Source organism: Porcisia hertigi, chromosome 25, assembly GCF_017918235.1.
Source record: "Porcisia hertigi strain C119 chromosome 25, whole genome shotgun sequence".
NCBI classification, from domain to species: Eukaryota; Euglenozoa; class Kinetoplastea; order Trypanosomatida; family Trypanosomatidae; genus Porcisia; species Porcisia hertigi.
Genome location: NC_090584.1, coordinates 185,001 through 212,636, shown reverse-complemented (window position 1 = coordinate 212,636; position 27,636 = coordinate 185,001). Strand labels below are relative to the sequence as shown.

Genomic DNA, 27,636 nt, shown 5'->3' with positions numbered 1-27,636 from the left:
CCTTGTCGACGCAGGCTCGACAGTCCCCCATCTTTTCTACATGACCGAGTTTGGTTTATTTACCCGCCCAACATCCAAATCGAACACGTTGAAAGGGGTGGGTGGGTGATAGAGGAAAGCAACCGAAACAATCAAGAGGCATGTGTGTGTGTGTGTGTGTGTGTGTGTCTGTGTCATCGCCTCACACGCGCGGAGAGGAGGTCATCACTCACGAGGGAAAAGGGCAGGTTTTTTTTTTTTGAGGCTACTTTCTCGCCCCCTAATCTCTTTCCCTTTTCTGTTTCTCTGGCAGCTCTCGAGAGGGATATGCGTGGCCGATATCATTGACAGGGTCTGCGCAGACTATCACGGGTGTGCATCTTCCTCTTATACCTCCTCCCCTCTCCTCTCCTCTCCCTCCCCCCACCCCAACCTGTGATTCCTCATCACCGTTTCTCCTCCGTCTGTTTCTTTGTGCGTGGGTGTGTGCTCGTGCGCGATATCGGCGACGAGGCCAGAGTCACGTGCAACACGTTCCCCCCCCCAATCACGCCACTGTCCTCTCCTTCCCCCTCAAAAAAAAAAACACCATCACGCGGTTCTCTCTGCAGTAGGGCGCGCCCGCAAGAGACCACCGCCTTGCTGCCGTTTGTCTTCAGATGGCTCTGCGGGTTTGCATCTGTGTTTGCACAAGTGACTGCTGTGATGAGCTTGGAGTGCGAAGGTGATGGGGCGCCGTGCACTGAGTGCGGTGAGTTCGACTTCCTGCCTCAGATATGTCCCTGGTGTCGCGGTACCTTTTGTGCGGCGCACGCGACTTGCCACCACATTCCGGCACCTGCTGCCTCCACTGCTGCTGCCGCTGGTGCGGCACGTGTGGTGCCACTCAGCGAGGAGGTGGGTCCTATCGAGGCGTCACATCTGACCCTCCTGTGCACGCCCCCGCAGGCGACCTCAACGCCTACCAAGGCCGACGCGACGTTTGCATTGTCGGCGCCCGCGGGTGGGCCCCAGCATCGGTGCGTCGTGTGTCAGTCGGTGCTGTGTGCTCTGGCGCCATGCCCCGAGTGTGGGGACTGTTACTGCGCTGCCCATCGCTTTCATGTTCACGAAGGCACCGCCGCTAAGCATCGGCAGCAGGAGTCCAATCATAGAGCTGTCTCCTTCAGACATCCAGGACACAGCGCCGCAGAGACAGTTGATCTCACTGCCGTGTTATGTGCACCGTTTACGTCTGCACACCCTCTTGTGCTCGCGCCTGTCGGATATCGTAGTCGCCGGACGGATTTGTTGGCAATCATCGTGGCACCCGCAACCGATGCGGCGACGGCCTTCACGAAAACGGTGGCGGGCCCCAGTGACGCATCCGCCTATACAGTCGGCGTCTGCAGCTTGGTTGTGGCGACAGAGATGTCGGCGGGGCAGCTGTGCGATCGACTTGTAGAGTTTCTGCGGGACGTGCCGGCGCCCGTTCTGGAGCAGGTAGGCGATAGTCAGAGAGTGGAATTGTTGGTCTCGCCGGGGTGGTCGGAGTGGGTCTCTTCAGCGCACGCGTCGTTGTTCAGTGTGGCCCCTGCTGTCATCACCACTGGCAGTGTTCCTACGGCAGGGTCAGTGTCGCACCGAGCGCCCACACTGTCGTTGGTGCAGCTCCCGCTCCATGCTATTATCCGGGAAGCGCCGATCGTGAATGCGACAGTTGTGTTGAGCCTCGCTAACGCCACCACGACAGGGAGCACCTTGCCGGATGACCGTGTCGCACTTCAGCATTTCTTGACTACATTTCTCTACGGAACTGGCGCCTCCTCGTCAACATCTTCCTCCTTGATCACTGCCCTTTCGACGTCTACACGGGCCTCTGCTCACCGCGATGGCCGCGTCAAGGCTCTCGCTACGCGGCTCTACCTTCAGCATCAGCAATTGCTCCGTCGTGCCGAAGCCGACACTCGAGGAAGCAGTGCGCGCACTGCAGCTATGGCACCAGACAGTGCGGCGGTTTCCAGCACTCAGCCACCAGGGGATCGCACTGGACATTTTGCCCAAGAGATGCAGGCGCTGGCTCAGCCAGCACCCACCGCTGGGAGTGACGCTACCCTGTCTCCACCTCCCGCCTCCGCTGCGACTGGCAGCTTAGATTTTGCGCAGGTCTCTGCGGTGTGGCCGTTTCGGCAAGCCCCACCGCTGAACCGCTTCGACTTCTTCAATTCGAAAATGTGTCCCTGCGGTGCAGCGGCGATTCGCCCTGCTGGTGCCCCGCGCGTTGTAGTGGCGGTCTTCGTTGCAGATGCTTTCCTGCCCGTGGCCGTGATGCCCATGTGTGTTGCACTTGGCTGCGATTGGCCATACGCCCGTGTGGCAACTCGGGTGCGCGAGGAGGTGGCGGAACAGCAACTCTCGCAGCACCGTGACGCCAGGGCCGCGCTCAACACGTTCTCAGTGTATCATCTTGGCAGCAGCAACTGCGCTCTCTCTTCAACGGCGGACACTTCGGGGGAGTTGGTCTGTTTATGGAGTGATCATTTGCGATCCCCCACGCCCTCCGCTCCGGTGGTACTGCAAAGCGCGGATGTGCTGCTGCTCTGCCCTGCGGACTCGCCTGGTTGTGAAGCGGCGTTGCAGGAGGAGTTGCAGCGACTGCGGGGCTTGACGGGGAGGGCGAAGACGGCGCTCAAGGTAGATCAGATGAAGAAGTGCATTGTGATGTGAAGTCGACACACTCACACACACACACCGAACGCGAGCGAGCGAGGGACTATACAAATGCAGATGTGATGGTTCCTGTAGACAGTGCTGGTGTGTGTGTGTGTGTGTGTCTACGTGTCTGCGTGTCGTTTGCCTTGAAGTTCACACGTCTCCATTGCAATAGCAAACGGCGAGTGTGAGCGCACATCAAAACAGCAGGCGCATGTATGAAAACGGGATGAAAAAAAAAGAGAAAACCTCCCGCGCCGGATGACTTGCAGATGTCCACACATGGATGTGTGTGTGTGTGTGTGTACGAGCCTGCGCATTGCACAGCATGGATCGACTGCATAGTTGATGTTTTGGTTGATGCTTGTGCACGACTTTACTTCTTTCTTCTACCTCTTTTTTTCGCCCGTGTTGTAGCTTACACTCTTCACAGATTCGCCACACCGAGCCTGTCGGCTTGGCGTGCGTATATGACATCGAGCTGACAGCACCCAGGATTGTTGGCATAGACTCACTTGGTCATGACGGAGGCTGTCGTGCGCGCCGAGCGTGAGCTGTACGCCTATGTGGTGGCGCTACAGAGTACACTGCTGGCCACAGCTGAGGATGCCATGCCGCAGAGCCTCTGGGATAACCCCGGAGAGGAGGACGGCATGCTTGGAGACAACGCTCCCGATAGCAGTAAGTACAGCAGAGCGCCAGACACGTTGATTCAACAGACAGAGCGCGAAACAGCACTGGAGCGGCGCCGTGTCCACGAGCTTGTACGCCGGCAGCTGCTGCCACAGCGAGCCGCCCTCCGGGCGGCTATTGTGCAGCTCGGTGGTGGTCAGGACGCTTCTGGGAACATCATCGATGTCCCTGTGGCGTTGCTGGACCAGGAAATCGCAGCCGCGGCCGCCGAAAGCGCGGAGCTGGGCCGGCGCATGGTGGAGCTATATGACGAGGCGGCGCTGCTCGCCACGAAAATTGAGGCGGAGGTGATGACCAAGTCGGTGCCATCTCTCTAGCAAATCTTGATCACCTGCCAAGTGATGCGCGCTAGGGTGAGGGTTGCGCTGATGTGCGCGTGTTTCAAAAGTGAGACGCATGGGAAGGTGCCACCATTACAGCAGTTCTTAAGTCGGCACTCCCTGTCGCTCGTTTCGGTGCCTCTAAGGCGATGTCGAGGCATGCTACTGCATCCACACTCCCCCCCCCCTCCCCCCCACCCACACACGTTCGCATGAATGCATTAGTGTAGGGGGGGGGGAAATTCCCTTGAAAAAAAAATAGTAAGCGCGACTTTCCCTAATCTTCTTCCTTTTTGGTGTCCCACTGCTGCTCGATACACTTCCCCCCTCTCCTTATTCTTGATTCTGATCTCGTCTGCCATCGTACGTGTGAACACACACACACACACACACACACAGGCACGCACACACCAGACAATTCTGCGGCGCCTCCTTCCCCTTTTCTTATTATTTCTCTCTTCTATCGCCTGAGGTGAGCTATATAGCTTGTACATGCAGCATGCGGGCATGTCGAGTACTGCGCCGCGGTCACATGGACGTGGAGCCGTGGATGGGGGTGAGTTGCTACCCGGTAGGACCCTTGCTAGTCGGTGGCGTCCCGACTATTCGTGCCGGCTACGACCACTTCAAGATGATGCGCCCCCAGGCGCCTTTACGAGCGGTGGGGCTGGACAAACCCCTGCCGCCGGTGCTCTTCAACCGCATGGACCAAATTGTCCTGATTGAAAACGCGCTGGCTCTCCAGCGGACGGAGAATCAAATCTCAGTCACGCTGTCACAGTTGGCGCTCGGCATCCGCAACGCGGAGAATTTTCTCGAGAAGCATCTCATGAACAAGGAGGTGCGGCCCTCCATTCACACGCTGTGGTTCCACGAGGGCGGCCTCCGTGAACACCCTCACGTGCTCTCTGGCTTGGCAGCTCACCACTTGGTGCCACTTTTCAGCTTGGTTAGCTACGATGTGGAGCGCGGCAAGATGACGCTCTTCCAGGCGGAGGAGCTTTATGAGGAGCTCATGGACTGCTCTGTGGCGCAGCCCAAGATCGTACAGCGAGAACTAGCGAACCAGATGGTGCGTGTCTACTGCCTGAATGACGACTACGACAAGGCAATCCGCGTGGTGGATGAGATGTGGGCCAAGCGCATCCGTCGTACGTTTGTAACGTATGCCCCGCTGTTCCGCATGATACGCGCGAAGCAGGACGTGATGCAGCAGATGAAGCTGCTGGATTACATGTACAGAATGGAAGGAGGCCGATTGCCCAAATTTCTTTTTATTGACGTCCCACGGATGCTGTACATGTTTGGCGTGTTCGCACGCTACAACTGGATCCCGATTAACGTCGGCTTCACCGTTTTGTGTACGGCGCTGATGCTGCAGTACACAAACTACGCACGGTGGTAGCGTCTCTTTTTTTTTTTGTGTTTCGATATGAGAGGCGTCGGAGGGGGGGAGGGGGGCGGGTCGATTCAAGGCTTCTGGGTGGGGTGGAAGGTGGCGGTGGTGCAGGGGTCTTTACCCTCGCCACAGACAAGTCCAGGTGTGTGCGCATATGCGTACGTATGCGTGGCAACCATCGCAGCTGCAAGTCTGTTTCAGAGCCCCTTGCTGCTTTTTTTTCACCTATTTGTGTCTCACCATCGAGCCTCACAAGTTGTGGGTGTCGTCGATTGTTTGGAGAGCTGCTGATATTTCTCAACGGGAGTAGGGCCTTTTTTCTCTTTATCCACACACACACACACACACACACACACACAAACATACAAAACAAACATATCGAAAAACGGAGGGACTGTAGAAGAGTGGTTCCTATTCGCCAAAAGGAGTTGTGGCTGTCGGGGTTGAGCCGGGGGGTGGGGGGCGGGCCAGGGGCAAAGCCGTGCACCTCAGATGAGTCCGCTCACAGATGCACATGATATGCGTTCCCCTCTTTTTTTTTCTCTTGTTGAGGACTCTTGTGTACCGATAAGGTGCTGCTGTACCACACTATTTTGTGTGAAGCGACGTTTAGACTAGACGGGGCATCACTGGCAGCCGCTTCTCCATACACCAGAGAGACTGTTTCATCACTGTGCGTGTCGGTGCCCGTGTTTTTGATCACTTACACACCTCATACCCCTCGCCCTGCTACGCTGGCGTCTGGCATGGGCAAATGCTCACGGGGTGTGTGCACGTGTGTGGGCGTGAGGAACGCTTTTCTCTCCTCCCTCACCTTTGTTGAACCCCTTTCAGCTCTCGCCCTATGTTGCCCGTATTCAGGGTACGTGTTGCACCAACACCTCTTCACCTTGCCAGCCTGCTCACTGTCACCGTCCCTGCCATTCCCTCCCCCCCAAAAAAAAAAAACTTTGGTCTTTCCTACAACTTTTTTCTTTCCCTTAGTTCTCCCCCCCTCCCTCGAACCTGACGCGCGTACACCACACACGTTTTGCTTCGCTTCGACCAAAGTTTGTGCAAGTCATGTCGTCTCGTTCACGCTACAGCTCCAAGCCGCTCTCCTCTTCAGCGGGGAATACGAGCGTGGCGAGTCAAAGCACCGGGCTTTCGAGCCGCCACCGTCGCGCCAGCACTGTCGCTATCCATGAGCCGCGCGCCCCACCCATGAAGATGTCCGCAACGGAGCGTTTGCAGCACATCCGAAACTCCTTAACACGACTGCAGTACATTTGTGAGCGGCAGTATCACACTGCTGCTCTTGATCAGGCATCGGAGGCGACTGTCACGTCGTTCTTTGAGAAGCTCCGAAAGAAGCTGCCGAAGTTCGAGTTCAGCCGCCGTCACATCGGTACACCCGAGACCGGTGGCCCGCGTCAGCTGCAGTACATTGCGAAGGAGGTGAGCCAGCTCACGCAGCTCGCACAGGAAGTGGTGTGCGACACCGCGGGCACCTCCTCAACGGCCGTTGCCATTTACGAGGGCTTGCAGCACCATCACCTACAGGAGGCGATGGATGAGCTGGGGGAGCTGTCAGCGCTGCTAGCGGCGCGCCCCAGCGAGCAGTTGAGTCGCGTCAACATCGACTTGCTAGCAGACCTCGTGGCGCTGCACATCGACGAGTTTGACGCCTTTATGGGTCTTCGGGTCGAGGCATTCCTGAAGGAGATGCAGAATGAGGGCGTTCTGTTCACGGAATCTGTCATGGCGGATGCCTCGCAGAGAGCTGCGCCGATCGGTGCGTGCTCGGCAGTTCTGCTGGATGTTGCAGTAGGTGTGCGGCCAGGGCGCTCGGCGCGCATAACGGTGGACCATGCGCGACACCAGATTGTCAAAATTGAGGGCCGTCTAAACGCTGCAGACGTCGCGCTGCAAGAGTGCCGACTGGTGGCCAAGGATGCCGCCCTGGAGCAGCAAAGGCAGCAGGTGGAGGCGCAACGTCGAGAATTCATGATCATGAAGGAGCGCGTCAGCCATGCCCTTCGCGAATTGGAGTTTATCCAAAGCGCATGGCAGGAGGAGGAGCAGGCTATCTTCACGAGAGCCATCTCTGGTAGCCACGACCTTGCGGCGCTCATGCAGACAAAGCGCCTGCGCGAGGCAGAGGTTATCGGTGAGGTGCAGCAGCTCCACGACCAGGTAGTCTACGCTTGCCTGCCTTTCGCCACCCCACAGTATCACCGTCGCTACGGTGAGACGTACAGTCAGCCATGCCACGTCCGCATTGGTTTTCATTTCCTGCCGGACACGAACATCGCAGCCGAGCTGGCTGCTGCTGGGCCGACTAGTGCTGCGGCACCGTCTTCGTTAATGCTGCACACCCTCTCCGCGGAGTTCTTCGCGCTCATGCGCCAGCTTCGCGTCTCTCCCGCAGACTACGAGGCGTACGCCTACCTTGTGCCGAGCAAGGAGCAGTTCTGGGTGAGCTTCGGAAGCTTCCCCGAGATGGTGAAGGGGGCGCGCTGCGCTTTGCGTCACGTCGATGCCCGGTTTGATCACTTTCGTGCCCTTGAGGAGCAGAAAGAGGTGGGCGGGTACTTCATCGTGAACGGCGGTGAGCGTATCCTGCGTGTGTTGCTCATGCAGCGCTGCAACGTGCCTATTAACATCTTGCGCGAGAGGTTTGTCACGCAAGGTCCGCATTTCTCTGCCAAGGCCGTCGTCATTCGCTCAAAGCGGTCTAGTGGCCTGACAGCTCAAAACTATTTCTACTACTCCACACAAGGAGAGGTGATCTTCTCGTTTGCGCGCAAGGTGGTGTGGCATGTGCCGGTGCCGCTCTTGCTGTGCGCTCTGAGTACGCAGAGCGTGTCAGCGGTGGAGCTGCAGCGGCTTCTCACAATTGGCATGCCAGAGGGTAACCATTTTGCCCGTGTCGAGGCGCTGCTTCAGCACCACCGCCGCAAACCCTACGCTGATCTGCGACACTTCATCGACTACATCACCGCCCTTGGTCGCATGTACCGCGAGTACCACCAGAACTCATCCACGTTCCACTTTCTGCCACTCTACACGAGAGGGTCGACCTGCCAGCACGACGCGTGGTACGGTATGTTCATGCTGCGGCGCCACGTCCTACCACACCTCAACGGCAGTGACGTGGCCACGCCGAATTTGGCTCCCGACGCCACCACGGAGGAGTTGATGTCGTGGATAACGCCAGCCCTTCTTGCCGAGCTGGACCGAAAGTTCGATGCGGTGATCGCCATCACTCGGCAGCTATACCTCTTCATCGACGGCGCTGTCGAGCATCAGGGTAACGATGTCCCGGCCTATCAGGAGCTCTTCACCGTTTCGCAGGTCCTCATGGGTGCCTTCGAAGTGTGCCTGAACCGATACATGCGCAGCTTCGTCTACCGCTTAGCACGTCATTTACCCGCATCACTGTTTCGCAGTATCCTCCACATGGTCACTCTGCCCCCGGCGGACACTGAGGACACCATGCGACAGGTGCGCCAGTTTGCCGATTTCTCTGCTCGGCACTGCAGCAGCGACCCCCTCGACCAACTTGGCCGTCTGCTCATGACGGGTAACCTGACTCTCGACCGCGAGGAGGACTTCTACTGTCCGCAGACCTCTGGCTGGGTAGTAATGGCAGAGCATTTGAACTTCTACCGCTTCTTTGAGCAACTCCGCTGCGTCCACCGTGGCAAGACGATCGCGGAAATGCGCTCGAGCGAGGTGCGCAAGTATCCATGCGAGGCGTACGGCTTCATCTGCATGGTCCAAAGCCCTGACGGCGAGGACTGCGGTGTGCTCAACCATCTGAGCGTTTCGACGGTCTCCTCAAACTCGCCAGATGCGGCCATGACCGCGCAGCTGCGGGAGATGGTGCGCGAGGCGGTGTCAAACGTGCGCAGCCGCACGACGCACAGCATAGTGGATCAGCTCTGTGGGACAGTGCCAGTGTGGATGGAGGGCGAGCTGCTTGGCTATCTGGCCCCGGAGGACGCTGTGAGGGCTGCAGCGTCACTGCGCCAGCTCAAGGCGCTCACGCTGCGCTCGCAGGTTCACGTGACAGGGATCATTCGCCGCAAGGATGCGACGCCGCTGCAAACGCTCGAGGTGGTGTACGTGGCGCCGAAGAACAAGGACCCGGCGGGCCTGTATGTTTTCTACGACTGCGGTCGTCTCATGCGCCCCGTGCAGCGGATCGAGTCCTCGGTGCGTACCGAGAACACCCTCCTCCCCTTTCCTCTCGTGTTCATCGGGACGTGGGAACAGAGCTGGCTGGATGTCGCCGCTGTTCCAAGCGACCCCCTTGACGCCGTCGTGCAGCTGAACCGGAAGTATGAGTACATGGAGCAGAATGGCACCAACTTAATCTCTCTCACATCGGCGACCATCCCCTTCTTTGAGCACAACTGCTCACCACGCAATCTGTTCCAGTGCGGCCTTAGCAAGCAGTCCTCCGGCACCCAGCTGCAGGCGATGGCGTGGCGCAAGGAGGCGAAGCTGTTCCGCACATACTGCCCGCAGCGCTACATCAGTCGCACCCTCCCTATGGACTACTACGGCCTCGACGACGTGAGCCTCGGCGTCAATGCGGTGATCGCTATTCTCGCCTACACCGGCTACGACATGGACGACGCCGTCATCATAAACAGCACCGCCTCACAGCGCGGCATGTTGTCAGCCGGCGTGACGGTCGCTAAAATTGTGACCGCGTCCGGAAAGGGCTCGGATAAGGACGACGTTTTTGTGTTCCACAATCTACTCTCTACCGGTGAGCGATTTACTGCGGAGCTGGAGGCAAATGGGCTTCCACCGAGGCGCGCCAACGCGAGTCTGGACGCCTTTTCCTTCGATCGAGACCACAAGTACCCTGGACTGCGGGACAACGACGACGTGTACTGCTGCGCCAAGCGGGTGGAGCGAGTCGACCCATTCACGAATAAGTCTGTCTACGAGTACACGCGCCACCACGCGACGAAGTGGCGTCACTTCGACAAGGGCGAGGATGCGTGGGTCCACCAGGTGATTCCACTCGTGTACAGCGGGCCAGACCCGACATCGGTTCTTATGATCTTCCGCATCCCGCGCCCGCCGACGGTAGGTGACAAGTTCTCGTCTCGCCACGGCCAGAAGGGTACGCTACCGATGCACATCCGCTCTCACGATCTGCCCTTCACCACAGCTAGCGGTATCACACCAGATGTCATCATCAATCCGCATGCTTTTCCTTCGCGCATGACAGTCGGCATGATGTTGGAGATCATGTCCGCCAAGGTCGGTGCCATCGAGGGCCGCTTTATCGACCACAGTGCGTGGTCGACGGTAGACGAACAGCCACGAATGGCGGAGCTGATAGGCGACGCGCTAATGAGGGCTGGGTACAACCGCTACGGCCGCGAGCACCTCGTCGATGGCATCAGTGGAGAGGAGATGAAGGCCGATGTATTCATGGGCATCTGCGGCTATCAGCGTTTGCGTCACATGGTGAACGACAAGTGGCAGGCCCGTGCGCGTACAGACGCGCACACGTACCGGGCGGTAACCAAGACAGGGCAACCCGTGAAGGGCCGTAAGTGCCACGGCGGCGTGCGAGTCGGGGAGATGGAGCGGGACGGCCTGTTGTCGCACGGCATTAGTGAGGTCGTCGTTGATCGCCTTTTGCACGTGTCGGACAAGACAAAAGCATTCATTTGCCCGAGATGCGGTAGCTTGCTCTCCCTCTACGAGCGTCACGCCACAGAGTACGGTACATGGCGCACGTGCCGCTTCTGTGGCGCCGGTGCGGACGAGAGCACCGACTCGATCGCCATGGTGGAGATCCCTCAAGTGCTGCGGCTGTGGGCGGCAGAGTTGACGAGCATCGGCATTCGCGTCGTGCTCAAGACGTCGGAGCTGTCCGACTTTGCATGAGCAGAAGTCACTCTCGTGGGTGCGTACGGGGTTCTCTCCTCCCCCCGTTGATTTTTTTTTTAGCTGGCTAAGGTGCACAATAAATCGAGTTAATCAAGGCTTTTCTAATTTGATTCCCCTCTTTCTTTTCGCCTACACGCACGCGCGTGCGCACACACACACACACACAAACACACACTCAAACCTACACCCCTCCTGTTCTAGGAGAGAGATCAGCTGGATAGCAGTGGAACGCGTTTACGTAATTCTCTGGCGGCAGAGAAAGGAGAAGCGCTCCACACACGCTGCCCAACAGCGTCCCAGAAGTGAATAAAGGTGCGGCCAGTGTGTGTGTGTGTGTGTCGGGGGGGGGGAGGGGGTGGTGCGTGCAGCGCTGACACACGAATTAAGAGCGATGACGTTTTATGTGTGTGTCGCCGGTGTACAGCAGCATATTCGCCCCACGGCCGCTTATGCAGACGCGCTAACCACCTGACCCCCTTCCCCCTTCATTGCTAACCCACCCACTCAACCTTGGAGGTTGAGAGGCTAGTAAGACACGCTTCTCCATGGCTTTGCTAGCACTACCTGCCCCTCTCGCTGGTGCGTCTTGACCCGCACTGGCGGATTCGTGTAGGTGAGTCGTTGCTTTCTTTGTGCGTGTCTTCGCTTTGTCTGTTTGGGTGTTTTGTAGCTCCCCCGCAAAGCATGGGCGCACCCCTCTACTCCAGAAGGCTTTCTCGTTCTTGGACATGCTGCTTCCCACACAGAGGCCCCCCCCCCTCCTCTTCTCCCTCGTCTACCTCCCCTCCCCTCCCTTTCCCTTCCTTTCCTCTCGTGTTGGACATTCTGCGATCCCCCTTTCGCATTGTATCACTCGTTTTGTGTATGTGTTTTTGGTGTGGCTCGCCTGCGTCCTTTGGGCGTGGTCGCTTTCGGTTTCTCAGCGCGTGGGTGAAGGTGTCGCTGCGCACCTCTCCCGTTCTCCCGTTCTCCCCTCTTCCCCCCCCCCCCCCTCGGTGAGGGCTTTGTAATTCTGCCGTTCGTCCTTGTTTTTCTCTTTCAACTATATCTTGTCTGCGCAGGTGCGTGTGTGTGTGTGTGTCTTTGCAGGTGTGTTGACCACGGGACAAGGTACACACACACAGAGAGAGAGAGCACCACAATACACACGCACAGACCAAAAGAGTGCCGCATTTGATTCTCTTTTTCGGATGCGTTTGCCCCTCCGCTCCACCCCCCCCCCCCTCTGTGTGTGTGTGTGTGTGTTTGTGTGTGTGTGTGTGTGTGTGTGTGTGTGCTCTTTTCCCCCGATTTCTCCTTTCAATTCATTCTTCCTCCTCCGCCACCCCCACCCCCCCCCCCTCTCCCACCCACCCACCGCCATTGTGGCGTAGAGACGACGCTCCCTTCTGTACGACTTTCATCTCGGCGGCCTCGCCCCTCATTTTTTTTTTGCGACACTCTAGAGGGGGAGGGAAAGAGTGAAGGGTGGGGGTGGGGGCGAGTCAGCAGAAGGTCGCAACACGCGATCGCATCATCACCCTTGTGGAGGACACTGGGTACATCCGCGCGTAGTTTTTCCAGAACAAAACATCAATGCTCCATCGTCGGCGTAACGCCGATCCGCGTCGTGGTTTGGCCCCAGCTGTTCCTCCCGCGGGTACCACTCTAGCCTCGTCATCAGGCGCTACCGGCTTTTCACCTACCTCTGTATCCGTTGCCTGGTCATCCAGCCACCCGCATGAGCCTCACTCGTCCACAGCCCTGGACGATGTCATCAGCGAGCGCGTGGCTGCGTTCGCGCCGTCGAAACTCCCCTCGCTAGTCAGCGATGATGCGACGGACGAGGTGAGTGGTGACGTAGGCACACCGGGAGACGTCACATTGGTGGGTGGTACCACACGCCACCGGGTGCGCATTACACATGCCGTTCTTCTTGTCTATCTCCACATTGGCAGCGACCCGCCCGGATTTCCTCGTGTGGAACCGTGCGCAAAGATGGAGTGTTGGTTAGACCCGATGGTAGCACACGTCGCCCAGAACGCCTACCGCAGCAGCCGCGGCAACGGCTCCAGCAGCAACGGCGGTGGTGGGAGCGATAATATCGCCGAAACACTCGAGCGACAGTACCGCAGTGTTTTGCGTGACGACATGGGGTTTATGCGTGTTGTAGAGGCGAGTTTGGAGGTGTCCAAGGCAGCGCTCCAGAAGAGTCGTCGCATGGCTCGGGACGGCTGTATCTTAGTTCACTACAACGGTCACGGCATGCCGCGCGCCACGGATTTGGGGGAGTTCTGGGTGTTCGACAAGGACCGCACACACTACGTTCCGCTCAACATCACGGAGATCGCGGGGCTGATTGAAACACCCGCCATTTACGTCTTTGACTGCAACTCTGCCGGGTCCTTGCTGGCGCGCTGGTGCAGAGACCGGCTGCACGAAAAGCGGCCGCACGACATGTTCATATGTGCCTGCAGCCCAGGAGAGACTCTCCCACTGAGCCCTGCCTTGCCGGCGGACCTACTGACGTCGTGCTTAACGACGCCGCTGCGGATGGCGTTGGAGTGGTACATAGGTTTCTCCCGTCACGCGGTGCTGCTGCCACACGTGACGGCGGACATGATTCGTAACATCCCAGGCGATTACAACGACCGCAAGTCGCCGCGCGGCGAACTCAACTGGATCCTTAGTGCTGTGACAGACACGATTGCGTGGTGTACCTTGCCGCCGGCGCAGTTCCACTACTTGTTCCGTCAAGGCACATCCATCAAGGGCATCTTCCGCAATTGCATCCTCGCGGACCGGCTGCTGCGGGAGTCCGGCTGCACTCCAATGACGTATCCGCCCCTTTCTGAGGAGGCGCACTTGCACCCCATGTGGGAGCTGTGGGAGTACACGGTAGACAAGTGCGTGAGTCAGCTTCCACGATTGCTGGCCGCCACGAGGGACGCCTCCGCCGTCTACGAGCCGTCGAGCTTCTTTGATGACCAGCTCACCGCCTTTGAGGTGTGGGTGGAGTCGGGCGATATGGCGAAGGTGCCGGAGCAGCTGCCGTGCGTGCTTCTCGCCCTTACCCAGGTGCTCTACCGTGTGCGGGCCTTCACGCTGCTGGCCAAATACCTGGACTCCGGCCGTACATCCGGCAAGCGCGCGATCCTGTGCGGCATACTGCCGTACCTGAGCAAGCTGATCACGCAGGCGCCCGAGGTGTTCCTCATTGTGACGGTCTTGTGGATGCAGGTCATCCGCGCAGACCCCGTGGAGGGGTGCAACGAGATGCAGAAATGCCAGTGCGAAAAGTACTTCACGAGTTTGCTCAAACTGGAGGAGGCATCCACATGCATTGAATACGTCGAGTACGGCCAGATGGTCAAGTACGCGAGGGTGGAGTCGCCACGGGCGACCTGTCCAAGCCCGTTTTCGATGTCCGCCACTGCGGCGGCCCCGCGCCAGAAACGTTCTGAGCTCCAACCCCATTTGCAGGCGTGGACGAGTGTCGCGAGTCTCGATGGCGCTGGGGACATTAGTGAGCAGCAGCTTCAGCCTATTCGGCCAATACACCCTTCGTATACCGAGTCGCCGCCGCAGCAACCGCTGCAGCCTGCACCGTCTGGCCAAGTCGTCGCAAAGCCGAGTAGTGTCGCGAATCACCTTGTCAATTCCGGTCAAACCGTGTACTTCTTGATGAGAGATGTGAACCTCTCTAGGTGTAAGAGCATGTCATGCTACGTGCTCTGCCAATTTCTTCAGCGTGGCGAGCGGCAGTGCATCTTGTCATGGAACAACCGCCTCCTCAACGCCGCCTTTCCGTGCTTGTCCTCGACAAACGCGGAGTTGCGCTCGTGGGCTTGTCTAGTGTTGTCACGTCTTTTTCTTGGGCTGCGTCACGCAAAAAATTTTGCCTCCAAAGAGTGTGCCTCACGGCTGGATTTGTTCACGCGACTGCTGCAAGACCGCTCGCCGGTGGTGCGCAGCTCCTGCGTCACGCTTCTCGCCAGCATTGTCGGTGTCCGAGTTGACCTGCTGCCACACAAGGAGCAGGTTCGTCGTTTGCATATGGAGAAGTCCCTGCTTATCAGGCTGCGCGAGTACGTTTTCGATGCAAGCATGAGCGTTCGCGAGGAGCTCATTTTTTTCTGCTGTGGTGTGCTGCATTCCTACCGCGGCGTACTGTCCCCTGCTCACCAGGATAACATCTCCGAGTACGTGCTGGAGGTGGGCCAGCAGGGCAACCGGTGGGCGCTGGAGGAGGCTGAGGTTGGTGTCAAGTCACAGCTCAATACCGCTCGCCCCACCGTCAACTCGCTTTTCGACGACACGGTGGTGTTTGACACATCTTTCCTGACAGCGGATGATCCACTGCCGCCAACGCGCAATGTTGAGGCGAGCAGGTTCTCGCCAATCGCTCTGCAAATGGTGGAGGGCTTGTTGCACGACGCGGCGCTGGTCCTGTGCATGCTCTACGCGAATTGTGACAGCGTGCTGGTGAACAAAGTGCTGCACGGCCTTACCACTGGCGCCCCGCCGCAGTCGCAGCGCTTTGCCTCCGAGACTTTGCGCACCATGTCACGCGTCGCATCGGCTGAGTCGGCAGAGTACTGGTCGGAGGCCGAACGCACGCGAGCCACGTGGAATACGGATATGATGCGACAACTGGTGCTTGATATGCGGGACCGAAAACTGGAGCCGCACCGCCGCAACGCGTCCGTTGGCATCAGCCCGGTATCCGCGCAGGGTTACGGCGCCAGCTTCGGCCCAATCGGCAACGGCGCCGCCGAGGCAGCAGCGTCGATCCCAGTGCCCCAGAAAAACAACGAGGCCGAGCGGCACCTCGTGCTGCGCAGCGCTGTGCCCCCGAACATGGTTGTATGCACCGCGTTTCGTGCGCTCGACGCATCAATGGTAGTTGCAACGAAGAACCAGCGCGTATCGTTTATCTCGTACGACAGCTACAACTCGCAGCAGGAGCTGCACAGCTTTGCAGTGCAGCTGTCGGGACCGCTTCACGACATGCATATCATCAATGACCTTTCAGAGCAATCCGGTTTGTTGCTGGTGGACAAACGGGGCGGCTTCACGCTCATGAGGAGCTGCTGGGACTCCAACTCCGTGCCTACTGAGGCAGCCGTCTTTTCCGCCTGTCCGCCGCCGCCGGCGAACCGCTGGTTAGACCTGAAATCAACATATCGCAGCAGCGCAGCGATGCTTTTTTATGGAGGACCCATCGCGGCAGACGGCGGCACGGCAATCCACATGTTGTCCCTCGCCGAGGAGCAAGTGGTGCAGCGCCTGAGTGTGTCGGGCAACCCCACCTTGACGAGTCTCGAGACGCACACGACGCAGCGCGCGCTGCTGGCGGGCTTCTCAGATGGCATTGTTCGCTACTACGACGATCGTCAGCGGCAGGGGCAGATGGGTGCGGTGGGCACAGTGAATTGTCGTGTTCCCGGTGCGGCCGGAACGGCAGTCATGGAGGCAGTGGTTGGCACCGGGCCGATAGCGACCAATACTGGCTTCTCCATCGCTGCAGCCACCCGCAGCGCCCTCTTCATCTTTGACTCACGGAGGCTGAGTGAGCCGCAGCTGTGTTTCTCCCACCACGATCTCTACTGCGACAACGGCGGAGCCGAGCGCGCGTCGCTCAACGCTAGTGGTATTGGCGCCGATGCTGCGACTGCGCTGTCGTCGTCGTTGCCCACTACCGGCGCCGCCACTGCTCACAGCTTGCCTCTGGTTCCCAGCATCACGCGATGCTCTGTAGGCATCCACACCGGTCTGGTGGGTCTGTGCTTCCAGAATAACACATACGCAGCCTTCAATACCAAAGGGTTGATCTTGAACGAACGTCCTTTGACTGTGATGAGGGACGGCTCCGAGGAGCTGGGCTTGTCGAAGCCGCAGCAAGAAGGGCATTCTCCAGCCTCGTCAATTTTGCCGAGCAGTTGCGTGGCGCATCCCTTGCGACCTCTCATGACATTCGGGGGCGATCTCATGTTCCTGCAGTTGTAGGTGGACCCTCTTGCTCCTGGGCAGGTGCCATGGGTGTCAGCTTGTTGTCCAGATAAGTCTCTGTAATGGCGTGGTACGCATCTGCGCGCTCTTTTTCTTTGTGTGTGTGTCCATCTCTACCGTGCGCAGCAAAACAAAACGAATTACACGGGATTCCAAGATAGCAGCTCATTTTGTGAACACCACCACAAAGGGGGGGGTGAGGTGGGGGCGCAGGTGGAGCATGCACACACCCTTCGCTCTGTCCCGATCGCTCGTTTTCTCGACTGCTTCGCGATGCACTATGTTAGCCCTGATCCGGTGTTCCATGTCATGTCAGGTTTGTGTGCATTTTGTGTATGTGTAGGGGGAGGGGGGAGGACGTCGGTTGCACTGTCGCCTTCCTCCCTTCTCTCCCCCGGCCTTATCCTCCGACATTTCTGTGTGTTCGCATCATCCGTCACAATTCTATTCCCCCCCACTTTTTTTTACCTTAGCCTCCCTGTCCATGTCTCTCGAATGCTATGTTCATGGATCCGCCACGTTTTGGCATTTTGCAATGTGAAAAGACAAAGAAGTAGAAAAGCGAATTCGGGCAGTGCACCATCTCGAGCCCTGCTCATCTCCCCCCTCCCCCTCCCCATTAGAGGGGGGCTCATTGACCCCACTTCCAGTTCCATCATATGCAATCAAGACGTCTAATCGTGTCATTGACCACGATTTTCAGATGATGAGACATCAACAACACCAACAACAAAAACGAGTGTTCGGCGGATATTTCCCTGACGACGGCGTGTGACCGGACGACCACCTTGGCGCGTATTTTTTTCTTCCTTTTTTTTTCGTTTCCGGTGAATATATATATTTTGTGGGTTTGCGTGGTTCAAGTGCGTGTCACAGAGAGAGGGGGGAGGGAGGCGGGGTGCCGTTTTTCTTCATCCCCACCCTATTCCCCAGTAGACGCGCAAGCGCTATATTCACAGTGTTCGCAGCGCTGCTTCGACGCGGCGGCGTGCGCCTGTCTGTCTTGCTCTTTTTCTTTTCTGTATCCTTGTTTGCTTTTTTCTCTTTTCTGTCATCATTAACCCTGCGCACCTGCTCGTGAATGTCTGTCATATCTCGTTGGCCACAGCCCCCGGAGGAGGATGGGGACTGGGGTGGTTCGCGAGATAAACCAGGCTCGGGTTACAGCCAGCGAAACCCCCTGTCGTCGCGGCACCAAGGCACCTGTCACTTTGATCGCGGTAATGCAAGGTGGGCGCACCGCAATCATTTCATGCGTCAGCATGTCGACCACAGGCGCGGCAGGCGGCACCGGCGTTACCGCGATGCACTGCAGCTGCCTTCTTCTTCCCATGCCCCCAGCTCCCAATATCGCCACCTAGCCACGGAGCACCATGATCTGCCCTCCAGCCGCGGTCGCAACAGAGGTTATGGCTCGACTTTGATGGGTCTGGCGACCAACGGGCGCGGAACGGGTGTCTCTGGTTGCGCGGACAGCAGTGCTGCGGCCAGTCATGCAGCACCCATGTTCCCCCCCACCTCAGCGATGCGACGCCTACGTTCAGGGATCCCGGGATCGCTGCTTTCGGATGTTCTGAGTGGGCGTGTGCCGTCACTGACTGCTGTGCAGGAGTTGCTGCAAGGCGCCTTCGCCACGGCTTACACAGACGCCTGCTACCGGTGCCTCATATCACAGGACGTCGCCAAATCCTTCGGCCCAAACGAGGCTCTGCAGCGCGTTGTGGACCAGTGGCGCGCTGATGCCTTCGAGGAGAGTCAGCTTGCGCTGAGGCAGGTAGTGGAGCAGTATCGCCATGACTTGCTGCAGGTCGTCATGGCCGTCGTGAACGCGGAGGACGCGGCACTGGCGGCTCTGCACGGTGAGGCTTCCGCCTCCGAAGAGAAGATCCGGTACTCCCTCAGCGGCAACGACGATGGCGCTCAGGCGCAGAGGCTGCGGTCGAGCTTGACTGATGCGCCCTTTTACAAGCCCATCTCGAAAGCCGGCCAGGCAAGTGGGTCGGCTTCGATCGACTGCCCCGAAGTGAACGGAGCAGCGCTGCACTATTCGACACCAGCGCTGGGTCGAGTGCTGGTCTATCGAGGTTTTTTTCTGTGTTTCTGGCACAGCTCGACTGGCGAGCGCTTTGGGCAGCTCGAGTACCGCGCATGTCGTTGGGTGCTAGAGGCTCACGTTCCCCACGTACACGTGCCCCTCTGCTTTCACTTTCGCTACAAGGGTCGCGGCGTCACCGCCATGAGTCTTATCCCAGTTGACGAGAACCTGACAACAGTGACAGAGCAGAATCCAGAGGTGGCGGCGCTGGCGCAGCAGCTCACATCCGTGCTGTCGCTCCTGCCTTGTGACACTGGGCCCATCACAACATTGGGCAGCGGCTTAGCGGCAGAGGCCACCGCGTCGGCGACGTTCTTAACACACTGCCGTGGCGGCAGCTCTGCGAACCCCCTCAATGCATCCTTCAGCACAGATGGGGAGGCCTTGCCCGATACGCGCTTCGTGCCCCGTAGCGTTCGCGTTCACTTTGCCCAGGATGGACGCTACTACTTTCTGCGCAACCATCAGTGGTTCGTGCCGTGGCTGAACTCGCAGCACTCTCGCGACGCCGCGGTCCAGCGCCTTAGCTATGTCAACCCACGCTTACTGGCGGCGTGCGGGGTGCAGGTGAGCTGCCGCGCTTGCCAACGCGACGCCTCCTTCGAAGAAAGTCGTGCGGCGATGGAGTTCATGCGGCACGAGGTGGACATCGGTATTCCACGGTTGCTGCACAGCGACCGGGATTCCTACGTGAGGCGTCAGCAGAGAGCTGCCGCTTTGCACCTCCGTGCGCGCCGTGCCATGAGAGCGGCTGAGGAGGCCCATGCCGCAACGCACGTAACGCACGTCTGGATGGGCGGCAAGAGGACGGACTCCGTTCCCAGCGCCGCAGGCAGTGCAGCGCTGTCTTCGTCTGCCTCGCCCTCTTCTGCGGACGCCACGGAGCAAGCGGTGTGCGACGGGCTATCGGACGCGGATTGGGAAGCGGCTGACGTGGACGTCGACGACGCTGCCAGGGTTCGGGGGCTCGAGGGGACGTGTGTCGGGTGTGACTTCCGCCTCCCTCCCATTTCCCTCCAGCCCTTCGCGACCACCAGCGTCGTGGCCCGTTTCTCCGCGCGCGGGTACCCGAAGAGCCTTCTGGGTCTCCTGCTGCTTTCTCTATGGCGATACCCCGCCGCTCCGCAAGGCATGACTCACGAGGTCAAGCGCGAGATCTTGTTTCGCGGCCTTAAAGCATTCATACTTGTCCGGGTGTATGACGCTCGGTTCGGAGTAGAGCAGCTGCTCGCGCGACTGCCACATGAGAATGCGCACGACGTCGACAGGCTCTGGGGAGAGGTAGACACTTCACCTGCGGACAGCGATAGGGAGTTTGAGCCCGTGCACGGTGAGACGACTGGAGTCTCTCTGGGCAAGACGGGTGAGGCCAAGGAGCGCGGTCATGTCAACGAGACCGCTGGATTTTTATCAGCCGCCAGCACACACCACCTGTTCCACCCGAGCAGTGCTTGCGTCGGTAATGACGGAAGGGGCACCTCTGAGGTTTCAGTGCATGTCCGAGCGCCAACGTCTGAGAGGCGTCCATCACCGCCCGCGGCGACACCTTCAGATCTCACAGCTTCGACCCAGCAGATGGACTCTGCTAACATTCCGACCGCACGACACGGCTTGCGTGCGTCGTTGTCGTCCACACAATCACGCCAGGGGGGCAGCGTGCCTGTCGCTGGAGTCGCTGGAGTCGCTGGTGCAGGCTGCGGCACTGGCGGCGGCGTTGCCCATCTCGGTAGAGTTGACTCTCAGGGCACAGTCACCCCTGGAAAAGGCAAATGGTGGGATCGCCTGTGGCGGCACATGTCACAAGTGCGGAACCGTTGGTGGGGTGATGCGGCTGCTCGCAACGGCGCGGAGCCGGAGGGTTGCCCTGTTTCGCATTTACACGCTAGCGCCCATCGTAATCGTAATGCGACCCCCACAACAACGGCGGCGTCGGCTGCGCAGGACTTCTCCGTTGGCGGCAGAGGCCGCGGCCGCGTTGGTAAGGATACTGGTGCTGGCAACGCGGCCGTCGGGCACCCCCCCTCGCAGAGCTTCGCGTTGCACGGCTCCCGCCATCCCGTGGTGACTGGCGCGGGTGCCTCTGCATCCTCTGTTTCTACCACTCGATGGGCCGACTTCGCCACCACCACCGAGCGTGTCCTTGCTGCGTTTCTGCAGTACGACGGTACCAGTCACCCTTCCCACGCGTTCTGCGACTCGACCAGGCGGCTGGAAGCACTCTGCGACTTCGAGGCCGCTGCCACACCTTCAGGTCTGCGGAGCGGTCGCGGCGTTCTCGGGGGAGGCAGCGGCAGCGGCAGCTTCACCTCGGATGTGTGCGAGAGCGTCCGGTCTTCTCGTCACTCGACTGAGGAGCAGCGACAACATCTGGGGGCGGCGCTGTGGTCAAGCGTCGACGCCCTGAATTGCCTCTACACGGAGCAGATATTGCCCTTCATCTACCGCAAGTTTCGGCTCTCCGTCTACCACGAACGCGCACTCCAGGAGCCTCTGAATGAGGAAGACCGCGCCACTGTGTACGTACGAGTGTTGGAGGCGCTTGGGGCGTCCGTTGAGGATGGGCAGGTTCAGCAGGTGGTGCCGGTGGTGAGGGACTTCTCACCATCGATAGCGAGTGTGGCGCATGCGCCAGCAGGAGGCACTGCGAAGCCGGAGGGCCACACAACACGGGGAAAAAAGATCCATGGGTCGTTGCAAGGCGACCGCAAGGGACCCACAAACAGCCGTGGCCATAGCATCGCTGGTGCAGCAGTTGCCACCCCCCCAGGGCTCACACACACGGTCACGGCCGCCACAAACGCCGCGAATCGCTGCAACCCTCTCCAGCGCCCTCTTTCACCGCTGCCATCCCCGTTCCCCCCCTCGGTGCGCCCGACGGTTGTTGGTTCGTCCTTGGCGTGCAGCGCCACTGATATCCCGTCGCCTCTCATCCATCGCTCAAGTGCCTCGGACAGACCAGCTGTGGTCGCTGTCCCCACCAGCGCGGAGTCAGCCGCGGTGGAGGAGTCTTTCAACGTACGCGATTGTTATGACGACAATGCCGCTGCAGACACGGACGTACCACTTGACACTCAAGCTTGTGACACACTTAGCGCTGTCGTACTTCCGCTTGACCCACCGGCGGCAACGCCTCAGAACGCTTTTATTCTCCCGGAGTGGATTGTGTGGCGAGCCAAGGCGCTTGTTCGGCGGTTCTTGCCGTTTGAGTCGAATTGCGCGGCGGGAGGCTTAGGCGGCGGCGACGACGACGACGATGAGAGTGCTGGTATGCATCGCAATCGCAACAGACACCGACGCAAGCGGAGGACCTCCTCCACCCGTTCCTTTACTCTCCTGTCGGACATGCGAGGCCGGGGATTGCGCTCTTCACACGCGGTGGTGCACGTCGGGCCCACCGGCGCTCGTCTGGGCTCTGCTGAAGCCGCCGGCTTAGTTCCGCTCTTAGCCCTTTTGTACAACGTTCCCGCTTCCGCGCTGCCTGCCGCTCTGCAGCGGCCGCAGCTGCCAGGGTGGCGGGTCACGGCAGAACTAATTCTTGCCCACCTCCGCACCATCTCCTCGAGCGCTCATCTCCTGTGGAGTGCTCTTGAGCTCTACGAGCTGGCTGATGCCAGCACGCTCTTTCGAGAGGTACGTCCTGACGGCATATCCGCCCCGTTGCGAGGTGAAGCATCGCCTGGCGCGGATGCCACCGTTCCGTCGGAGAGGTCTGCACATGCGGTGCTCGACGCAGAGGGTTTCCTTGAAGACAGTGTCTCGCAGGATTCCCCACCGCCGTGTGCGTGCGCTGGGGAGGTGCATGGCGGTGGCGGTGATGCAAAGACCGATTCACCTGCCCTCCCACCGCCAGAGTATGCCCTTGCCCTGGCGCTCTTCCATCGTCGCCAAACCCTGCGCACCACGTCGGATCGTGTCGCTCTTATTCGAGTTTTGCAGCGGTACGCAGCAGCCATTCGTTCCAACCCAACCCTGGCACGTAGCGTGGACTTGCTGCAAATCGAGACAGATGACGACAACGTGGTCGAGAAAGACGGTGCGCTGGCCTCCCGAAGCCACCTCCATGGTGTCCCCGGGCAAATGGGCGGAGTTACTCAGCACGCTAGTGATGGTACTGATGGCTGCAGTGGGGCGGATGGGGACCAGGGAGTGCGTGGAGCGGTTATTTCACTTTTTCAGGAAGTACTTCTGAACGCTGACAACCTACTCGCGCGCTTGGGAAACCCGTACGGCGCACAGTACCGACAGCACACCGCTGATTGGGTCGCGTATCTCGAAGCAGCTGCTAAGTCGGCTGTGTGCACCGAAGCGTCTACGAGTCGAGGGGACATGATGAGTATCAACAGCGCTAGTTCCAAGAGCACCACCAGTGCATTGCAGCAGTCAGACTGCAAGGATGGCGATATTGGAGTAGCAGACACTCGTGCGATGGACATGCGTTGTCGAGCCTCCTCGATTGTGTTACGACTCCAGCAGAAGCAGGATGCAGTGCTGGAGCACATGTGGAAGCAGCTTGCTACGTTCTGCAAGTCTGACTTCGCAGCCGCCCAGGATGCCTTGCAGCGGGCTGTTACATTGTATCGGCGTCGGGAAGCGGCAGCGAAGGCCTGCGGTGGCGGGGTTACCTCCATCAACGGTCCCTTGCTGGAGCTGGAGCGCGATCCAGAGGTAGAGGAGACACTTCAGCGTGCCTGCGACTTATTCACCATCTCCGAAGGTCCCAGTAGCCCCTTCACCTTGCGGGCACTTTGCAACATGGCACTCTATTGGTTTACGGTTGGGTGCTACGCAGAGTTTCTGGATTGGATCCAGCGACTGAGGCGGTGTTGGTGTGAGGGCGGCCCGGAGGATGTGCGCCAGTTGCTGTTAACCACCTTGACAGCGAACACGTTTTCCTCTGGCGGTGCCAGCGTCTTCAGCAGTGGAACGTGGGGCAACTCGACTCTTGAGCGGCACTCGTCTGCTACTTCGGGCACGGCGCCAGATGGCACCGAAGACACTCGCGGTGCATCAGTGCTGCAGAGCGCCTCTGGCTGCGGCGGAGGCAGCGTTTTTGGGGAACCCATCCCCTTTCTCCACCGAGTAAAGGTTGAGTAGCCGCAACGCTCACATCACGGTCTGTACGTTGACTCTCTTTGCGGCTTCTCCTACTTGTGTGGCATTTCTTTCTCCCCCGAAAGTGTTTTTCACTTGACGATGGGCGGGTTGGGAGCTGGTGTGGCCGTGTGCATCTCCATGATTTGTGTGCTCGCCTGCTTCCACGTAGACTTTTTCATTATATTTTTCTTAAATACACCGCAGCTGAGCAGAAGTTCAACATGCAGCTGCTGCTAAAAGGGACGGCGTGTGCCTGTGTGTTGGGGCCGGGGGAGGGGGGGGGCAGGCGGGTGAGAGGAATGAGGGCTTCGCTATCCTTTTACCCCCTTTCCTCCAGTATTCTCGCTCCTCCCTTTCCGTTGCCATCACCTACTCACCGATCGTGTCTTGCTCTCCGCTTCTCATCCTCAAACTCCTGCTCGGATGCACACGGTGCTTCACTCTTCCCGTGTTGTTATCACTACTGTTTACTTCCTTCCCCCACCCCTCAAGGCCTTCTATGCATATGTATTAGGACCATGGATGTTGTCACCTTTCTTCTTCTCCATGTGGATTCTCTCTTCCTTCGCAAATCTTCTCTGTGTCCGCCTGACTACACTTTTCACCGCTCCGCCTCTCTTCTCTCTCCTCCCCCTTCTCTGCATCACACACACACACGGCATCTCAAAGCTGCTGATATAAGTTTTCTTTTCCCTTTCTCGTAGGATTTGGAGTGTTGTGATGCCGATCCGCCGCGGTGCGCCCTCCGCCGTAGAGGTGGTTCTCGCGCGCGAGTCGTGTGAGCCGCTGCTATCGAGTGTAACGCATCGCCTTCTTCGTGGAGGATTTGCCCAGTACATCTCCTTCCGGCGCGCTTATGCAAGGGAGTGCGAGCGGTCTATGGCCTCCTCAAAGCTGGTGTCGGGTCCGCCGCGTCGCACTGGAGTTCGTCGATTGCCGCCGCAGCCGGGGATGCATATATTCTCGGGGTCTGGCGCAACGGCGGGCTTAGCTGCGTTGTGCTCGTCCCCCAAGCCGGCGCAAGAGGTACCACACACTCGAATCAACCCTGAGGGGTTGAAGGTAGTTTTCGCCGAGTCTGGGATTCTCCTCAGCTCGGAAAACTACACAGAAATTCTCCTTGCCTACAGTGACTCGGTGGGCTTTGTGCTTGCCGACGATCTGCTGGCGGCGCTGCATCCGAACAGGCACATACCTCCGGCTCTGGCGCAAAACGTGTCGGAGGTGTTTTCCTCTACTTTTTTTGCTGCGCTACCGCAGTCGTGTCGGTTTGTGACGTTGGAGAGTGCACGGGATGTCCTTTCCGCCATCTTTGCTGTTCAGTTATCAAGCGAGGAAGCGGAGGGGGATGCGGTGAGTGCGCACACGACTGCAGCCCAAATCTCCGCGCTGACTAGGGCCCAAGCAGACGTACAGGCGTCCTTCACACCAAATGTCTACGGCGAAGCGGCAGCAGTGCCGTGCGACGACGTCACCACACTAGTGGGACTGATCCTCCACCAACACCCGTGCCTGGCGTCGATGGTGTCGGCGCGCTTCAAATCTGTTGCGAGTCTTATGCCGCTGGTGCCGGCATCATCTCCGTCCAGTCAGGACGACGCCTCTCGTGCGCCCACATCGACAATCTCCAGCATCGATGGCAGCGCTCTCTTCAGCATCCGGCACACGGGGTCGACAACGAGGCGGAAGTTTGAGAGGTACGAGGAGGACAAGGATCGCCGAGATGAGTGGATACACGGCCGAGAGGAGGCCGATGCACGGTCGATGTACATGCGCCACGCCGCTGGCTATGGAGGCCACTTGCCGGAGTATCAGTACCGCTTCGGGCGCACTTTTCACGTAATCGAAGAGGATCTTCCGCAGTTGACGAAGCCAAAGCCGCCACTGGAGCCGGTACCAGCGGACTGGTACGGTCATGGCGTGGTGCTTAAAGATAGTCGCATGAACGCGCACCACTACCGGTTCGCGTAGCGCTTCCCTTTCTCGCCTTTACGTGATGAGAGGAGAAGGAAAGCTGGGGGCCAGGCGGGGTTGTATTTGGTGACACGACAATGTATTGCCCGTACTTGACAGATCCTTGTGCTGGCGCGTCGCCAGCACAGTGTTATCGTATCGGGGAAAACAAGACGGCAATTCCATTGTCCACTAGACGCGCGCGCACATACACGTACACACATACCACGCGTGGCTCATTACGTTTTTCTTCTTCGGACTTCTACCCCACACACACACCGCGAAGGGTGTGCATGTACATTAGTTGCACAAACGCGTACCCATCTGTGTTTTGATGGAACGAAGGGCAGATGGTGTAGGGGAGGCTGGGAGGTGAGGGCATGAAAGGTTGCTGTAGAGGGTGACGTGTGCGCGCCCCACAACCCCTTCCTGTGTTCTGTCACCCCCCCCCCCTCCACACACACACACACAGTGGCTCCTCCTTGTTCTCTGTCATGTACTCTTTTTTCCCCTTTCTTGTCTTCACCTGGCGCCATGACGCTTTCGTGTTTCGTTGTACATTCTCCGTCTTTGTGTACCTCGTGAGATGCACACGTGTCTGGAGGACACAACTGAAGACAAAGCTTCGAACTACACAACAGCATAAAAAAAAGGATGCGAGCACAAAAACAAAGGGATATGCACCGGGCACACCCTTGCGTGTGTAGGGTGTGAGATAATGAGAGATTTGGGGAGGGGGGCGGGGGGGATAAGCCGCTGATTAAGCGCATACGGGAGGTTTTTTCCCCTTCTTTGCCCCCCCCCCCCTTTCCCCTCCCCCCTCCCCATTCTCTTTGTTGTCTTGTATTTATGGTACCCCCATTCTCAACTGCTTGTCCCCCCCCCCTTTTTGTCCTCTGCGCCAGAGTAACTCGAGAGCGCTGCTATGCGCCACAGGAGGCACTTTCCAGCTTGTGTGTTCTTCGGTGTGAGTCTCGTGTGTTGTGTTTCACCGTGATACAGCCAAACACCGCGCACGCAAAGGAAAACGAGGGAGGGGACAGGTTGCGGAGGGGAAGTGCTCTGTACCACCACGTTATATATGTTTTTTTTTCTTCCTGTTTATGCGTCTATAAGGTGTCTGTGTGTATGTGGGGCCTCTACCCAGGTGCACTACATCTTCCGCTTCACACCTTACTTTCTCTGTGTCCCCCCCCCCTCGTCACTCTTCCCCCCCTCTTCTTCCTCTTTTCCTCTTTTGTTTTTACACACTCTTCTTCGAAAGTGATGCACTGACGTGCGCTTCTTTTTTTCTTTCGAGGGGGCGGCATGTGTTTTCTGCTTTTCCTCTTGGTCCATTTTCAAAAAATAAGTAAGGAGGTCGTCGTGTTTCTTCATTAGCGAACCGGTACGCCCAAGGAGAAGAGTGCGTCCGTGAGTTGTATCCTCTTTCTTGTTTCTTCTTCTACGATGCCCGGGCGCACATATTGTGATCATCGCAGCACTTGACCCGATCCTCCCCTCCCCACCGTCTCCTC

General features: G+C 58.7%; 6 protein-coding genes across 6 annotated transcripts; all 6 read left to right on the top strand.

Moving 5' to 3' along the window:
• Window positions 1-684: 684 nt before the first annotated feature.
• JKF63_04562 (uncharacterized protein) lies at window positions 685-2,685 on the top strand (the record flags this gene model as incomplete). The annotated part of the gene is made up of 1 exon (XM_067900545.1): window positions 685-2,685. One exon carries the CDS (start codon window positions 685-687, stop codon window positions 2,683-2,685), a length of 2,001 nt encoding a protein of 666 aa, XP_067756566.1.
• A 506-nt stretch (window positions 2,686-3,191) lies between these two features.
• On the top strand, window positions 3,192-3,680 carry JKF63_04561 (uncharacterized protein; the record flags this gene model as incomplete). The annotated part of the gene is made up of 1 exon (XM_067900544.1): window positions 3,192-3,680. One exon carries the CDS (start codon window positions 3,192-3,194, stop codon window positions 3,678-3,680), a length of 489 nt encoding a protein of 162 aa, XP_067756565.1.
• A 502-nt stretch (window positions 3,681-4,182) lies between these two features.
• On the top strand, window positions 4,183-5,088 carry JKF63_04560 (uncharacterized protein; the record flags this gene model as incomplete). The annotated part of the gene is made up of 1 exon (XM_067900543.1): window positions 4,183-5,088. The coding sequence occupies one exon, from the start codon at window positions 4,183-4,185 to the stop codon at window positions 5,086-5,088; it is 906 nt and encodes a 301-aa protein (XP_067756564.1).
• A 1,056-nt stretch (window positions 5,089-6,144) lies between these two features.
• JKF63_04559 (uncharacterized protein) lies at window positions 6,145-10,983 on the top strand (the record flags this gene model as incomplete). The annotated part of the gene is made up of 1 exon (XM_067900542.1): window positions 6,145-10,983. One exon carries the CDS (start codon window positions 6,145-6,147, stop codon window positions 10,981-10,983), a length of 4,839 nt encoding a protein of 1,612 aa, XP_067756563.1.
• Window positions 10,984-12,561: 1,578 nt separating this feature from the next.
• Window positions 12,562-16,974, top strand: JKF63_04558 (uncharacterized protein; the record flags this gene model as incomplete). The annotated part of the gene is made up of 1 exon (XM_067900541.1): window positions 12,562-16,974. One exon carries the CDS (start codon window positions 12,562-12,564, stop codon window positions 16,972-16,974), a length of 4,413 nt encoding a protein of 1,470 aa, XP_067756562.1.
• A 7,912-nt stretch (window positions 16,975-24,886) lies between these two features.
• Window positions 24,887-26,137, top strand: JKF63_04557 (uncharacterized protein; the record flags this gene model as incomplete). The annotated part of the gene is made up of 1 exon (XM_067900540.1): window positions 24,887-26,137. One exon carries the CDS (start codon window positions 24,887-24,889, stop codon window positions 26,135-26,137), a length of 1,251 nt encoding a protein of 416 aa, XP_067756561.1.
• Window positions 26,138-27,636: the final 1,499 nt, after the last annotated feature.